The 16,023-nt window shown below is 39.7% G+C and overlaps 1 protein-coding gene across 1 annotated transcript in view; it reads left to right on the top strand.

Annotated features, from left to right (window-relative positions):
- Positions 1-16,023, top strand: part of KDM5A (lysine demethylase 5A) — a 49,760-nt gene that overhangs the window by 13,251 nt on the left and 20,486 nt on the right. The window contains exons 8-18 of the mRNA XM_032687494.1: positions 1,419-1,577; positions 3,927-4,046; positions 5,227-5,385; positions 6,977-7,158; positions 8,882-9,044; positions 9,865-9,984; positions 11,246-11,440; positions 11,547-11,728; positions 11,994-12,118; positions 12,368-12,518; positions 15,413-15,530. Of these exons, the coding sequence (XP_032543385.1) occupies positions 1,419-1,577; positions 3,927-4,046; positions 5,227-5,385; positions 6,977-7,158; positions 8,882-9,044; positions 9,865-9,984; positions 11,246-11,440; positions 11,547-11,728; positions 11,994-12,118; positions 12,368-12,518; positions 15,413-15,530 (1,674 nt within the window). The remainder of the gene's footprint in view (positions 1-1,418; positions 1,578-3,926; positions 4,047-5,226; positions 5,386-6,976; positions 7,159-8,881; positions 9,045-9,864; positions 9,985-11,245; positions 11,441-11,546; positions 11,729-11,993; positions 12,119-12,367; positions 12,519-15,412; positions 15,531-16,023) is intronic.

Here is a 16,023-nt window from a genome sequence, read left to right as displayed (position 1 = left end):
TTTACGTGAATTGGTACCTGGGAGATAAAACACAGCTCCTTATCCCCTCCTCTGCCCCTGATGCATATCGTTGTTTGTCATTGTAGTCTCACTCTGTTTTGTTACATGATTAGGAGGCTTGTTTGTGGTTATGCATAATCACAGATCTGCTTATTGTGAATATCTATTTTAGTGCAGTTTTTTTACTGACAAATCACCATTTATGCTAACATAGAGACTGTATATGTTAATAGGAATTTGGAGAAAAGAAGGTAGTGTCAGTGATAGGTAGCCAGTGAGTACTGTAGAAAAACCTCCTGCTAGGATCACCATTTTAATGCATTGTTAGTTTTGGGAAGAGAACCTGAAAATGTCTGCTAAGGTACCCTCCCTCCCTTCTCTGTGCTTGCAATGAAAGCCACTGGTTTGATGTTTTAGACAGACATGATATTCCATGAGGGTGAGCGCGTGGATTTTTTTAAAAAGGGGAGAATAACGTGCCTGTTAATAGAACTGCATTATTTTTTAAAATAGTTCTTTAAGAAACCTGAGCAGTCTTCTTAAGAAGTGTATTATTGCATTAGCTAGCCCGTTGCATGCTTAACTAGGCTGGTGTAACTAAAGATGGGGTTGACATCAAGTATTTAACACCACTGAACCTTGTCAGCTGAAAGGCACATGTGTTTCACATCTGGATGAAATTAAACCCTCCAGAAAAACAACCCCACTACTTCTGGTGTTACTTTGAGCTGCGTGGAGGAAATATGCATGGCCTGAGTTGCCAGTGACTGGGGGGAGTAGTAGCAGAGTTTGGAGCGGGTATCATTCATGAAGTTCATGTTGTTAGTAGAAGTTTATATGTAAAGTAATTTTTTAGCTGTGATAAAGTAAGACACAGTTTTTTTCATTCAGATCATGTTACAGTTTATATTTAATTAAAGCCCTTCGGACAATACAGGAAGAAACAGCAAAGAAAACTTGAAACCTGTTGATATGGTTTTCTCTGTGGTCCCAGTGACTACCTTGAACAGATACTTGTGAAAATTGTTTGCTGTTGTATTGGGATTAATACTTCTCTCTTAACATTTGAAGTTTTTATCCTTTGCTTTGGAGAAAATACGATAGAAGTTGGTACCTTTATGTGCAGTTTCCTTCCCTTCCTCTTGGATTTTTAGATTGAAATCTGTAAGTTTGTGGGTTTTATCTCTTCTTTTTCATTGCAAAGATATCACTGGACTGTTGCAAGCAATGACATAAATATTTCTGAAATGGTTTTTTTTGAGATTTCCTCAGCCATGCACACTTTGTAGGGATTTAGTTTGAATTGTTTTCCATGATAAGGGGCCTGAAGAGCCTTTGTTTAAGGAAGGCAGCTTCTAGATGAGAAACTTTTTGTAACTTCTTTTTTTTTTCTTTTTCCTGTTTTTTTTTCTCCACAGGTTGATCTCTATGTTTGCTTATTTTGTGGTAGAGGAAATAATGAGGACAAACTGCTCCTGTGTGATGGATGTGATGACAGCTATCACACTTTTTGCTTGATTCCTCCTCTGCCTGATGTACCCAAGGGTGACTGGAGGTGTCCAAAGTGCGTTGCTGAGGTACAGTTCAAGAACTACTCAAGCTTTGTGTGTACACCAGTGTACCTGGAAAGGTCAGAAGAGCAGTTCAGCTCAGTGCCAATCCATCTTTGTAGAGGATATAGTTTGTTTTGGAATATTGTCAAGATGAGCCATGAATCTTGGTTGATGAGCCATAAGGAGAGATAAACATTCCTTCTAGAGCTTGGGCATAACCTTTATTTATTATGTGGCCATGTGACAGCTAAAACTTTGGCCTTGGTATGTTAAGAGCTAAAACTCAGTTTGACAATGTGCTAGTGGGAAATCAGGGTGAGAAGTAGGGTTGTGGTGGGTGTTTCAGCATAATGATGAGACATTTTGTAAACTATGAAGTAACCGAAGTATGCAATTTGGGCAAAAGGTAGCTTTGATTATTGGGAAGTCATGATAGCATTGTTCAGAATAGCTTGTAGCAGAAAGTGAAAGAACTAATTTAAAATTTTGTAGCTATATTAGATTTGGTTTAGACTGAAAAAGGAACTGTTCAGGCTCTGAAAGTGGAAGCTAGTTGAATTTCATGATACAGAAAAGAAAAGCTACCAAGTTCCAGGAGATGACTGATCAGCAGCCTGAAGGCAGCAAACATCACTTGACTGACTCGGTATTTGTCTTAAGCAAACAAATTTCGCAAGCTCAGAAAGTTGGTAGGTTCAGGATTCAGAGGAAGAAGCTTCATGTTCCTAAATCTGTGATTTTGAGACTGGCTTTAACTTTTTTAGGCTGTGTTTTTTTCAGAGGGGGCAGTTGTGCACAGGTGTGTACGTGCCTGTATGCCCCCAGTCCCTCACACCCTTCTGTGTGGCTTCTGCTGGTTCCCTGATGGTGGTGAATGGATCGTTGTGCAACCACGTGATGAGGTGGATCAGCTTGCTGCTCTCACCCAGAGATGAAGCTGTCAGATGAACTGAGGCAAATGCTGTTGTGAGAGAGGTGGAAATTCATAGTTACAGGGGAGGGAAAAGATACAGCTTTCCCTTTGGGCTGCTGCTCACAGAGTGGATTAAGCTGCTTGTTTATTGTTCTCTTAAGAGAGAGAGCAATAAAGAACTACCAGCAAAGTGCAGCAATCTAATGTGGGGTTAATGTAGAGAATATAGTAGTAAAAAGAGTGGCTACAGTAAGTTTAAGAATGTGGAAACTCAGAAGAAACTTTGCCACTGCTGGTAAAAACAGGGATACACCGTTAGCAAGGAAAAATGTGCATGTCCATACAAAACCCAGAAAGACCAGGTGCTGAGTAAGTTGTTACTAGCAAATGGTACACCAAATACTTGAAAAATTCTGGAAATATATTGAAAGTAACAGGAAGAAGGGGAAAAAACTTAGCTATATTATGTAATGGTGAGTAAACAAATAACATGTTTGAAGCGCTCAGTAGTGCTTTTTGCCTCAGTTTTTACTTTAGATGTTAATTGTGCACAGATGCTTAATGTAATTTTAACAGCAGGGTGCTGGAACAGAAGCTGGGAAGAATATGTATTTAGGTCAACGTTGTGTGACAGTGTTCACAGATGTTGTAGATTCTCTGTTGCAGGCTCCTTTTAAGAACTACTTTGATACATGTTGGACATAGTCTAAGGATAGTTCCTCTTGGGAAAAAAAAGAAACTAGTGATGAATTCCTTTCTAATCCTGTTTCTTTATGACTGAATAGCTGACAATCAGATAGTGATGCATCATCTTTGTGTTCAAATATGTCCTGTGTATGTAGGAACATTGTGTCAGTTCCAAAAGAGCTGAGAAAGACACACTAGTAATGGGTGGGGAGAGTAGCTGAAAGGAACACTCTTAGTATGAATGGGAATAGAACAGTGAAAAACTTGGAGGCTTTCTATCAGATGGGCTGTATCTGTTGCTGGCTGTGTTGCACTGTTCTAATTTCCTTCTTCCTCTTTCCTCCTATATATTTTCACGGTGCCAAATCTGTTGATGATTTGCTGACTTGATAAGACTGAAACGCTATGGGGGGTTTGTTCCTGTGCTGTTATTCTGCGGGTGCTTGAATCCAGTGTGTCTAAGAAATGCCTTATGGCTGCCTAAACATCTTGTGCACAGTCTCTCTCTGTGGCTGGCAGTGGTAGATGAGGAAATGTAGTTTTGGACAGGAAAGCAGAAGTGTGTAGCATGGGGTTTACAGTATTAGATTAGCTTCTGTACCGTAAATTCTGTGCTGTTTCCGTTGTGGTGGGACTTCCTCAGCTGAGGAAAGCACTCAGAAGTGGTAGCTTATTGTGTTTGGTAAGGACTCAGGCATTAGGGTTTTTTGCTAAAAATGTAACTGTGTCATAGTCTGCTGCAGGGAACAATATTTTCATGTTCTGTCTCCTAGGAATGCAACAAACCCCGTGAGGCCTTTGGATTTGAACAAGCTGTCAGGGAATATACTCTCCAGAGCTTTGGTGAAATGGCTGATAACTTCAAGTCTGATTATTTCAACATGCCAGTCCATGTGAGTTTCAACTTTTGTTGTGATTCCTTGTAAGGGAAAAAGAGAAGAGGTTTCAGCTGATCCTTGATTTTTGCTAAGGCATCTTAGCTTTGTTTGAAGAGGCACCATAAGCTTCAAACATGTAAACAAATGATTTAGCTTTCTGGCATCTGGTCTCATTTCAACTTCATTTCACCTTTTTCCTGTGATGGACAGACAGCTTTATTGCTTGTTAGGGTATACTATATTGGTCATGCTCTTGTTTAAAGTTCTTGCCCTTTTTGATAAACTGAAGTAAGTATCTTGTTCTTGTTTGGCAAAGGGGTCTTTCTCCTGCCCTTCCTATGGCTTTTGTCTTGGTTTGGTTCATCCAGAGGATAAATCATTGTTTTCTTTACTATTGCAGTCTTTTCTTGTAGTCAAGTCAATTGACTGAGTGTGTCTGATAATGACAGGGTTGGTTCTTGTTTTTTTTGTTTTTTTTTTTTTTTTTTTGTTCTACATTTCAGCAACATTTTTAAATGAAACATTTTAAAGATTTTAATATCTTTAAAACTAGCATTTCTGCCTTGGCACACTGCCACAATTCCCCTGTCTTGTACACTGCCTGCAGCACCAAGATCTTTCTCCTCTCACAGTTCTTTGGTAACCTATGGGCATTCTTGCTAAAGCCTCTACCTTTTAAGGACTCCAATTTATGATACAACTTTGGGACATGGAACAAAGCAAGGAAGCTAATTTTACAAATAAGCTTCATAAGTAAATGCATATAAGTAAGAATCATAATGAGCTGTATGACGATCAGACTTCGAACACAATTTTGTATCTGAATTTTCTTACTCTTATTCAGAAGTTCTGGTCATTATCCTCTGAAATAGTTAGGAATTTGCATGCTATTCATTCCGTTTGCTGCTTGACTTCTGTTGGCTGTCTCCTCTTCCCCTTCTTTTTTGCTGTACTTCTGGTGATTCCATCTCTCTTGTTTGTTCCTTGCCTCATGCTGCGATATCCTATTTCTGGAACATTGCAGGCACTACAGAGGGATACAGACCAAACTATGACTTTGAAGAGATGGAGGGGGGAGAGGCAGTGCCCCTGGTATTTGAAAATTCATGGAGAGTTAATAGCGATTTACTGCTTGAAAGATAATTTTTATGTTGGGTCTTGCGTGCACATACCCAAACGTCTCTTCTGCTTTCAGATGGTTCCCACTGAGCTCGTAGAAAAAGAATTCTGGCGATTAGTGAGCAGCATAGAGGAGGATGTCATTGTGGAATATGGGGCTGACATCTCCTCCAAGGACTTTGGAAGTGGCTTCCCCGTGAAGGATGGCCGGCGAAAGCTGATGCCAGAGGAGGAGGTGAGGAACAGGATATGCAAACTGACTCCATTCTTTGCTCTGCATAAGATTTCACATTAAGAATTTAGGTCAGAAATCAGCATGGATTTTTTTCATGAAGAAATTGCTTAAGGCTTTTGCATGTACTTAACATTCCTTTTGAGCAGGGCATTAGTCTGATAATTGAGGTTCTTTTACAGATCCGGTTGCTGATAAATAAGCTCCTTTTCATGATTTAAGTCACACCTCTTTTCTGTCACTTAATCTTAGCAGGCGAAGATGTGCAAGTTGTTGCTGTATGTCTGAGTATGAGGAGACTAATAGTATCTTTTTCTTTCTTGTTCCAAACCTTTTCATTATAGACTTAGCTACAGAAACATGATTCTGTCCTCCTTAGGAGGTTCTTAATGGGTAAAACTAATTTGATTTAGCTTGTTTCTCTGACTGTGCATACTGTAAGAATGAGAAGATGTAGATACAGCATCTTATTATAGAAAATTTTGTAAAGAATATCTAGTAAGTACATTACCTATTTTCCCTCAGACCTTAGCATAGCATATCAATTTTCTTGCTACTTATATGCCTACACTCAGACAAAATGAGGGTAAAGGTGTAGTTTGCTGATTACACAGCCCCAAATCAATTTATACAGCTCACTGTAAGAGGTAATCCTGCTCACTGTTGTCTTCCACCCATACCTACACCTTCCTGTGTGTACCTTTGTTGGCTGTGCAGTGATTGTGCAGCTGCTGAGTGAGTCAGAACTGATTGTTGATCTGTTTGTATGAAGGTAGTCACTTAAAAAATTTTTTTAGCCAGATGACTTAAATCATCTGACTCACTGTGTTGCCTTTGTGGTGTCAGAGCAAAAGGAACAGCAGAAATGTGTGGCTGAGCTGAGGGTTTGACCAGTCCTTTCAGCAGCTGTGGGATATGTCTAAAATGCCTGTGAATCTATGCTTACAACTCTAAAGGTGGAGAGTAGACTGTGTTAAAGCACAGTAGTCAGTTTTTAAGGCTGTCTGAAGTATAATTTTTTGTACAAATCATGTGTATTTGAAAGTAAAGGTGGGAGTGCTTAATGGGTGATGCCGTCTTCTCAAGAATGAATGAGCAGGAATTTCTTCCCTGGAGAAAACTTCCTAAAGGAATCTATAAAGTAGATCAACAGAAACTGCAGTGAAGTAAAACAGGTGTTAAAAAAGCTGAAATAATAACATAAGATTCACTGCGTTGTTTACAATTTCAAGTTGTCCTACATTATTGAAGATTTCAGTCTATAGTTCTGCTGGTGTTGCTGGTATTTCATTCCACCATAAAAGCATGAAACCTGCAATCTTGAGATGGGGAGGAAAGCAAAGCTTGATCTAAAGAAGATGGGCTGTGTATGTTGAATTACTAGGACTGGCCTTAAAATCTTAGTCTTATTATTTGATGACTAAGGTATTTAAGGAATTATTTCTAGTTTTGATGTTTCATTGTTGCAGGAAATATCCCACTGTCTACTAATAGAAATGGGTAGGCTGGTCTTTTCTTTTGTACTTTCCTTTTCTGTAGTTGGTGTCCTGATATTCTTTTGACTTTTTTCAAACTTTCTCCTTTTTTTGGCCAGGATTATGCGCTCTCTGGTTGGAACTTGAACAACATGCCAATTCTAGAACAATCAGTCCTTGCTCACATCAATGCAGATATCTCTGGCATGAAGGTACCTTGGCTGTACGTAGGGATGTGTTTCTCCTCATTTTGCTGGCACATCGAAGATCACTGGAGCTATTCCATCAACTACCTGCACTGGTATGGGCTGTCCTTCGTGCATCTACCTTACACTGCCCTGTTTGCTTTAGGAAATTTGTAGTTCTATTTGAAAGTGCCTCTGCACATGATGACATTTTTAGATAAAAAGCTACATGTGGTGAGTGGTTCATATCCTTAGCTTTGGCTGATTAGAGGAAAATACGGATACTGTTTTAACCACATTAGCATTTTTCATTAACTGATTAAATATTCTTGTGTGGCCAACATTCCAGTGTCACCGGAAAATCATGCTTTACGGGGTCACATCTTTTCTAAGAAAGCTTTTCCTTTTGGACTGAGTTACAGTTCACTACTTCACTGCTTTATGATTTGAAGTTGGGATGTCTCTGTGCTGGAAACTGAGTCTGCTATCCCGTGGCTTTCAGAGGCATCAGAACTGACTCTTCAGCAGCAGAAATGCTCCTGCTCAAGAGAAGAGAAACTTGAAAGCAATTCTGACTTTCAGAACAATCCTACAAGTGTTCTGGTGTTCAGCTTTTGTGTTTGACAAGAGGACTCATGATAGATAAACTATTTACATTGCACTCTTCTCAGTTTATCAGACTCAATCACAGTGGATGGAGCAGGGGGGAAGGAGTGGAAAGCTGTGGGAAGCAGCCCTTTAGAAAATTTGCTGTATGTCTGGTACAGACGAGTTGACGGCCTTCAGACCATGATTGCACATCTCTGGAGAAGCATGTTTGATAGTAGGGTCTGATCCACAGACTCAGGAAGGGAATTAGTTTTGTTTTGAGTTCAGTTGCTTTCCTCAGCATGCTGTTAAGTGGGTCAGTGTGTGAGGGGTTTGTTACTGGTGGATTCCAGCAGCACATATCCCGAGGAGTGGATTTACTGGGGTGTCCTGGCTGTGTGCTGCCAGCAGGTGCCACTGCAGCCCGCAGGAACCGCAGGAAATGCTGCTCCAGGCATTGTCTGGGATGGTGGGTGACAGGATCATTAATACGTTTAGATAGTGCTGTGTAAACTCTTTCAAATATTTCAGTGGACTACTGCTTGTACTTTTTAATAAAGTGTAATTTAAAAGTAAACCTCAGCACTGCAGACACTAGGTCATTACAGCTTATTTTGATTAAGACAATACTGGAAGGACTGGAGTAGTGCTTGAGTACGTATTTGTTTAGTTTTGGTCTTGTTAATCTTTCTTCCATCATACTTAACTAATTCATGTTATGTGGCATTTTTTATCTTGAAACCAGTGTACCACAGGTTTTTAGTAGTTAGTTGTGTATATTAGAAGGATTGCTTGTATTTCATTCTGCTGGCTGCTCTTCCATTGGTTTCAGGAACGTGACTACTCCAAGCGTAATTGAGTGGAGGACTATCATGATTTCTTTTCTCTTAAACCTTAGCTGTGACAGCCAAGGTTTTGTTTACTAAACTTGATTCCTCCTTCCTGAAGGAAAGTAATTGCCCATTTTACCCTTTTAGAGCGTAGTGAGTTATTTTGCATGTTAGGCTTGCTTTGTCAAGGCAAATCTGCTGTCAGGTGTTTTGAGAATTGTGTTGTAGGTAACTGATTTTTCAGATTAAAATAGTACATCCTGAAGAAGATGCTCATTGATTAAAGACATTTTTTTGTATCCAGGTGCAAAATATTTGGCTTATGAGGATAGTGCTGCTGGATGTGAGGTGTAGTTTGCAGTTGGGTGGCACCATTACTTCCCTGTGAGTCGTGTTGATTCCTGTGGTTGTGTTTTGGTAGGGGAGAACCGAAGACATGGTATGGAGTGCCCTCTCATGCAGCAGAGCAGCTGGAAGATGTGATGAAGGAATTGGCTCCTGAGCTGTTTGAATCCCAGCCTGATCTCCTGCATCAGCTGGTCACTATTATGAACCCCAATGTGCTGATGGAACATGGTGTACCAGTGAGTAGCACACAAGCATTTTTTTTACATAAGTACTCCTATGTGCTCTCTTTTTTTCATTCTCTGCCAGTTTTGTGTAACAATAGTTTGGCATAACTCTGAAGAATTTTTATGGTGGACATTTGCATATTCAATTCATTACTTATGGGGTGTTTTTTAAAGCTATTTTCTAGAATCTTCTGTAGACTCACCAGGAAATTTAATTTATCTTGTAAAAGAAATGTGTGTGCCAAGCTTCCTACATAAAATACCTTAAGAACAAGTATACATTGTGTATTACACTTAATTTTTAATTAAAAAATCACTTCCCTTGTATAACAGCAGATTTGTCTGAAATGTTTTTAGTATCTCTTGACAGTAAAATACTTTTCTTATGTTCAGTGGAAATCTCAGCATTACAAAATGCTTTTTTGACCAAACATAATTGACTGCAGACCCCTAAGCAGCAGTCACTATCATTTGCTTTTGTCTTAGGATAAATTACTTCCCTGGCAAATACCCCAACAAAGCAAACCATAAACTGCTTCCAGAAGCTTTTGCACTTTGTGGTACAATGGATTAAACGATGAGAGAGAAACATCCCTTTTGGGATTCATAAAGACAATTTTCAACTGTTGGCTTATATATTCAGCTTTTTTGAGTAAGGCTGTAAATTGAGTATTCATTTTGAGAAGATAGAACCAGTCTTAACCAGTTGGTGATAGCTGTGTTGCCTGTGGTGTTCTGTAGATACAGAAAATGGTGTGCAGACATTGTGTAGTTTTGTGTCTTAAACTCTGTTGCATGTTACATATTGTTTTTTTTTCCTTTATCCTATTAGGTTTTCAGGACCAATCAGTGTGCTGGCGAGTTTGTTGTGACCTTTCCTCGTGCCTATCACTCTGGATTTAACCAGGGATATAACTTTGCTGAAGCTGTGAACTTCTGCACTGCTGACTGGGTCTGTTCTTTTGTGTATATTTGCTGTGTCTCTGCTCAGTGACCTCTGCAAGGAGTCTGTTAGTAACTTAAATATCTGAAGAATAGTCTTTCCAGTTATATAGTGTATTTTATGTTTAAAGTTCTTGGTACAGCAGTTGAAAACTGATGTGTTTCCATTACACAAAGTAATTTTGATGGGCACATAACTTTAAGGAGCTTCAAACTGAAACTTTGGCACATGTTCTTCCTTTTTAAGTGTTGATTGAACCAAAAACTGACATCTTGCAGTACCTTTACCTAGTATTTGTGATGCCTCTTTTTAAATTTGATATGGATTAATGTGCTGTCTTGAACAGCTGTTGTCATTTGGATGTTGGAGATAGGCATATAACAGTCTTTTGTGCCTCTTTTGTGCCAACTCATTGCACCTTTTAGTTATTTTAGTGCTTGTTCTAAGTTGTAATAGCTCTGCCACATCAGTGCATAGCTTATGTGGATTGTTCAGTAAATCGTAAAAAGTATGTTCTGTTACTATCCAGGGTTTACAGTTGGAAGTTATGATCTCACCTTAGTTTATCTATCTCTAGCTTCTTTTTTGTTAATTACAAATAGAAATTTTAGCCCTTGATCAGAAAACTTTATGCATTTATCAGAAAAATTGTCTGCAGGACTGGCAGTGTGTCTGTGTTCTTTTTTTTTTTTTTTTCCTCCCATACTCATGATGTAATCATGGTGTATAGCCTCTATGAAAAACAACTAAACTCATACCAGCCATGTGAAATTTCCTGTGCTTATGGAAATGTAACCAGGAATCTGTTTGGCAGATTCATCTAGCATCTTACTTTGTTTGCTTTAAAAGGCACAAAATGAGTGATAGCAATTTTGGTGAACTCTAGGCATCTTGTGTTAAATGCTTTTGTCCAAACATAGTAATATCCAGAGGGCAATGCACTCACCTTAGCATAGACCAGATGACTTCTCTGTGGTGCCAGTTTCTTTACACTGGAAGTAAAAAAAGAGCTTAGGATAACTCTTAAACTTGTCTCTGTAAGTTAGGCACATAAGATTATGGAAGATGCCTCCCTGCCCCCCAACATGGATATTGTCTTTGTTCTCATCTGTGACGTGGTTTAAGGTTGGTATAATTGGCTCTGTCCTGTCAAAACCAATTCTCTTAGCCTCAGTCTTTTCCCAGTTTTTGTCAGAGGAAGGGAAGTGGGAGCGAAGAGATGACTCTGCTCATCTTTTCCCAGAATGATGGATGTCGTGGTTTTTTGCAGCTTCCCATTGGACGTCAGTGTGTGAGTCACTACCGAAGGCTGGGACGTCACTGTGTTTTCTCCCATGAAGAGCTGATCTTCAAGATGGCTGCAGATCCAGAGTGCTTAGATGTTGGGCTGGCTGCCATGGTCTGCAAGGAGATGACTCTGTTGATAGAGGAAGAGACACGGTTAAGGGAGACTGTCGTACAGATGGTGAGTAACAAAAGACGATTCTATGCTTGCAAAAGAACTTTTGCTTCCCCCTCCCCCTGCCTGCATTAGAGTTTTTGAGCAAGTGTCTTAATTTTTTTTTTGTTAGGGAGTGTTGATGTCTGAAGAAGAGGTGTTTGAACTGGTTCCAGATGATGAACGTCAGTGCACAGCTTGCAGAACCACGTGCTTCTTGTCAGCTCTTACGTGTTCCTGTAATCCTGAGCGTCTGGTGTGCTTGTACCATCCATCTGATTTATGCCCATGCCCCATGCAGAAGAAATGTCTAAGGTACACAGGATTTTTTTTTTTTTCCTGCCTGCTTTTCTTCCCTATCTAATATTTACTGTAGACCAGTGACCAAATACATTTGGCCACACTTCTCATTTATTAAAGGAGTGTTTCTGTCTTCTTTGTTTCTTGGTCCCGTGGCAAATGGGTATTGTTCTGTTTTTCTGGCCTTGTTGTAGCTGGAAAAACGCAGTATTAGCAATCTCTTGGCTTTTGTATGGGCATTAATACTTTTTTTTGGTGTGTTTTCCTTCCATATCTCCAGGTACCGGTATCCCCTAGAAGACCTTCCTTCCTTGCTGTACGGAGTGAAAGTCAGAGCACAGTCTTATGACACTTGGGTCAGTAGAGTTACAGAGGCTCTGTCTGCCAATCTCAACCACAAGAAAGGTCAGACTTCTATCATTCATAGTAGGATGTCCTGAAACTCCTACATTTGTTCTGTGCTCTCATTTAATGAGAGCAGCGCTGTTTTGCATAGTGGAAAAAAAGAGATGAGCTAATGCAAGACTGTTATGCAGCTTATTGTTATGCATTTCAAATTGAACTACCCTATTGGAACCTTGATTGGAGACCTTTGAAGCAATCAAAAATCCCTCTTGTATTTGCATACAGATTATTTGTGTGCTCTTATTACAGATGTGATTGAGCTGAGAGTAATGTTGGAGGATGCTGAAGACAGGAAATATCCAGAGAACGATCTTTTCCGTAGGCTCCGAGATGCTGTGAAAGAAGCAGAGACCTGTGCTTCAGTAGCACAGCTGCTTCTGAGCAAAAAGCAAAAACACAGGTAGGACAGGCATTTTTTCAACAGTTTCCATCTGTCTCTTGTTACTCAGTTTGACCTGGAAATGTGAAGAACGCTGAGGTCTCACTGTGCACTAACTTCTTTCAGTGGTTCCTGTCCTTAGTGCTGTGACTCACTGAGAAGTGGGCAGGGGAGGAAGCAGATACAGTGACACAAGGGGACAAAAATATTGGACTTGTTGGAATGTGATAAATATTGTGTTTCCAGCTGACTTATATACTGAAATGTGAAATCCCTTGGAGAAGTTGTGTTCGATTCTGATTAAGTATTTCTCTGAATGTGTGGGAGAGTTTTAGGGAAAGACAACTAGAGCTAAAAAAGTGATGAAAGTAAGTTTTGACATGGGTGTTTGTGACTGGGGCAAAACCATCTTGGGGACCACAGCAGAGCACAGCAAAAGCAGTCCATAGTTTGAGCCAATCTTTTGCTTCTTGGGAAGGACCATGGGAGGCAGTGATGTGTGACTAAAAAGTAGTAGCTTGCCTCAGTGACTTCTGGCAGTTAAACTTCCTTAGTTCTCTGTGTTGCCTGCCTTGCCTGTGGCTGCTTTAGTGTTACTCTGTCCCCCAGCCCTGCCTCAGCAGTCTGCTGGTTGTGTTCCTTGTTCTGCTCTCGTGAGCTTTCAGCAACAAATTTGTCCTTCTCTCCTATGTGTTCTGTGCACTGAATAAAAGTCCCATAGGAAATGATTCAATCAGGTGACTGTAGTTCTTGTGCCAGCAGTTGTATGGTCAACTTCTGTGGCTTGCAGTTCCTCTGTTGATCATAAGATTTGGCTTTGCAGTTGGTTGGGTTTTTTTTGTGTGTGTAGTTTTTGTGTATAACTTAGGACTTTCAGAGGGAGTAAAAAGTAAATACTTTGTTAATTATAGTGCCCAACTTTGCTGCACAAAACATAATGCATGTCATAATTGCTTGAATTCGAACACTGAAACGTTAGAGTTACACCACAGATCCAAGTGTAATCTATTTTAATTGGAAAGCTATTACAAAACAGAGAAGCATTTTTGCTGTACTGGAGGGGAAAGAAGGTTCTCCTGTTTTGTTTTATTGCTTGTAGGATCCCACTGCCACAGAAGTATTAGTCACTTAGAACTCTGGTCTAGGTAAGGGAAGCAACATGACAAGGGGTTGTATTGCCCAGTTCTAGTTCAATAATTTTGGTAGCTTTCAGGTCTTCCTGGTCTGTTGTTGCTTCCTCCTCTTTCTCCTGCTGTTGGAGAATATCAGCCTTCTCTCAACAGACCTTCAGTTGCTGATTGATCGATCTATCTATCTACCTATCTATCTATCCATCAACACACACACACACACACACACACACACATATATATATAAGAAGAAATAACTCTTCATTTAATTATTTGGTGGGTTTCCAACCCTATCCCAAGAAAGTCTAGAACTATTTGGCAACTTGGAATGGTGTGTCTGATCTAAAGCTGAAAGAAAACTATGGGACAAAAAAAGGACTCGTATCTATGTCTGAGGGCTGTTGTGTGGTAAATAACAGTATTTTACAATATTCAGGTTTGAGAAAGATTTTTAAAACTTCTTTGAACAGTATTAGGAAATGTGATTACAAAGGTGTCACATTTAACTGCTTCTTTAACATTTATATTGATATTTAACACATTGAGAAGGATCACACACAAAGAATAAGGTTATTGAAAAGGCAAATTAAAAATAAGTGCTCAAACAGAAAAAATCGGCAGGGGTTGATGCAGCTATAAACTCATAGTCAGATGTAGTAAAAGAAAATCTCTGCATTACCCATCTCTTTATGTATAAACTCAAAAAACAGTTGATGTGTTGACAGTTGTGAAGCCGTGATCAATATTCTAATCCTAGATCTCTCCCTTTTGGGAGCTGTGAGTTTCCATAGGCAGAGATAGTTGTATTCTTTTGTGCAGCATCTGATGCTGCACCAGTCCATGGTTGGACTAGGGACAGAATGCCAGTGGGATGTTTCAGTGTCCCCTCCCATAGTGCTGTCTCTTGGAGCCTGGCACCCCATTTGCTCTTGTGCAGGGATTTTGGGGGCACAGCAGGTCTGCTGCAGCCACCACTCCCCCTCACTGTCTGTTGTAGCAAGTCAAAGCCTGCAGTATTTTTTCCCCTCTGACGTTTAGCTGGTGTGTAATTATGTTTGATCATTAATCTAACTTTTACATTTACCATTATATGTAACTCCACAGATTGAGAGATTGCATATTTTTTCTTTATTATTTTTATAGTAATAAAAGGTTAATATTAGCAGGGAACAACTTTTAAGTGTTTGAAATCTGTCCTGCTTGTGAAATTGTGCCTGCCAGTGATATGTGTACCAAGTGTTTAATTTGGACTATGTGTCACTTCAAAGTCTTTTACTGCATTCAGGGCTTGTTTGACTTGCTTCGAGTGATATTTAATGGAAGTGTCTTTGCAGAACATGTCCTACTCAATAGCAGTCCTCTGTTGCAAGGCCACTTCCAGCAGTTCTCTGGCTACAAGAGAACGCACCAGAAAATTACTTGTTTTCAGGGTTCGTTGCTGTTACATATCTCAGACTTCTTGTCAGTGCCTGTCACAACAGTCAACTTCTTGAGCTGCCTAAAGCAGGCTGTGTGGGGCTATATTCTTTTACATATTTGTAACAAACTCGAAAGTCATCTAGAGATTTGTACCTCTGAAAGAGCAGGGTAATTCCCTTGAAGATACTTAAGGGGAATTACATTAAATTTTGCTTTCAAGATTTTGGAATTCATTTTGAATTCTCAGGTGATTAAACGTTTTTGATAACTTCTCAGTAATTATGTTAGCTTTCTGTCACTGGGAGTAAATCCTGGGATCACTGTTATCTCTCACCCACTATTGTTTAATTCTATGTGTTCATGCAGCAGAGTGAGCCAGGACAGTGGAAGGACACGGACCAAGCTGACTATGGAGGAGCTGAAAGCATTTGTACAGCAGCTCTTTAGCTTGCCATGTGTTATCAGCCAGGCCCGACAAGTAAAGGTAAGTTTGCATCTGTTCCTTAGATAATGTTGTACTTTTTACTTTGTTCTGGTTTTGTGGTGGTGTTTTCTTTTAAACAGATAAGGTTGCCTGGTGTAAAGGATGAAAAGCTTTTTTCTTTTTTTTTTTTTTTTCTTTTTTTTTTTTTTTGAGAATTAGCCCTGTACTGTCAGAGGTGGATTGAGTGGGATGTTTCATTTCTAGCTTTTGATGTAAAGCATGTGACTGCTTTGCAATGATGTCTGTGGCCTCAAGAAAGGAAGTACAGTGTCTTCCTGCATTACTGGGAAATGTTGCTGTTGTCATTGAAGTTTTGCTGATGACATGTTGCTGTCTCTCCAGCATGGAATGTAACATATATTTCCTGTTCATTTGTAAGCATGTCTCTAAGTGGGCAATGTGATGGTGTTTGTATTTTTATGCTACTGTAATCATAGCAACTCTCAAATTGATAGCCTGAGCATGGATATGTAATGCCCTGTGAGATGCTCTC

This window comes from Chiroxiphia lanceolata, chromosome 5, assembly GCF_009829145.1.
Source record: "Chiroxiphia lanceolata isolate bChiLan1 chromosome 5, bChiLan1.pri, whole genome shotgun sequence".
Lineage (NCBI taxonomy): Eukaryota > Metazoa > Chordata > Aves > Passeriformes > Pipridae > Chiroxiphia > Chiroxiphia lanceolata.
This window is presented reverse-complemented; position numbering and strand designations above follow the sequence as displayed.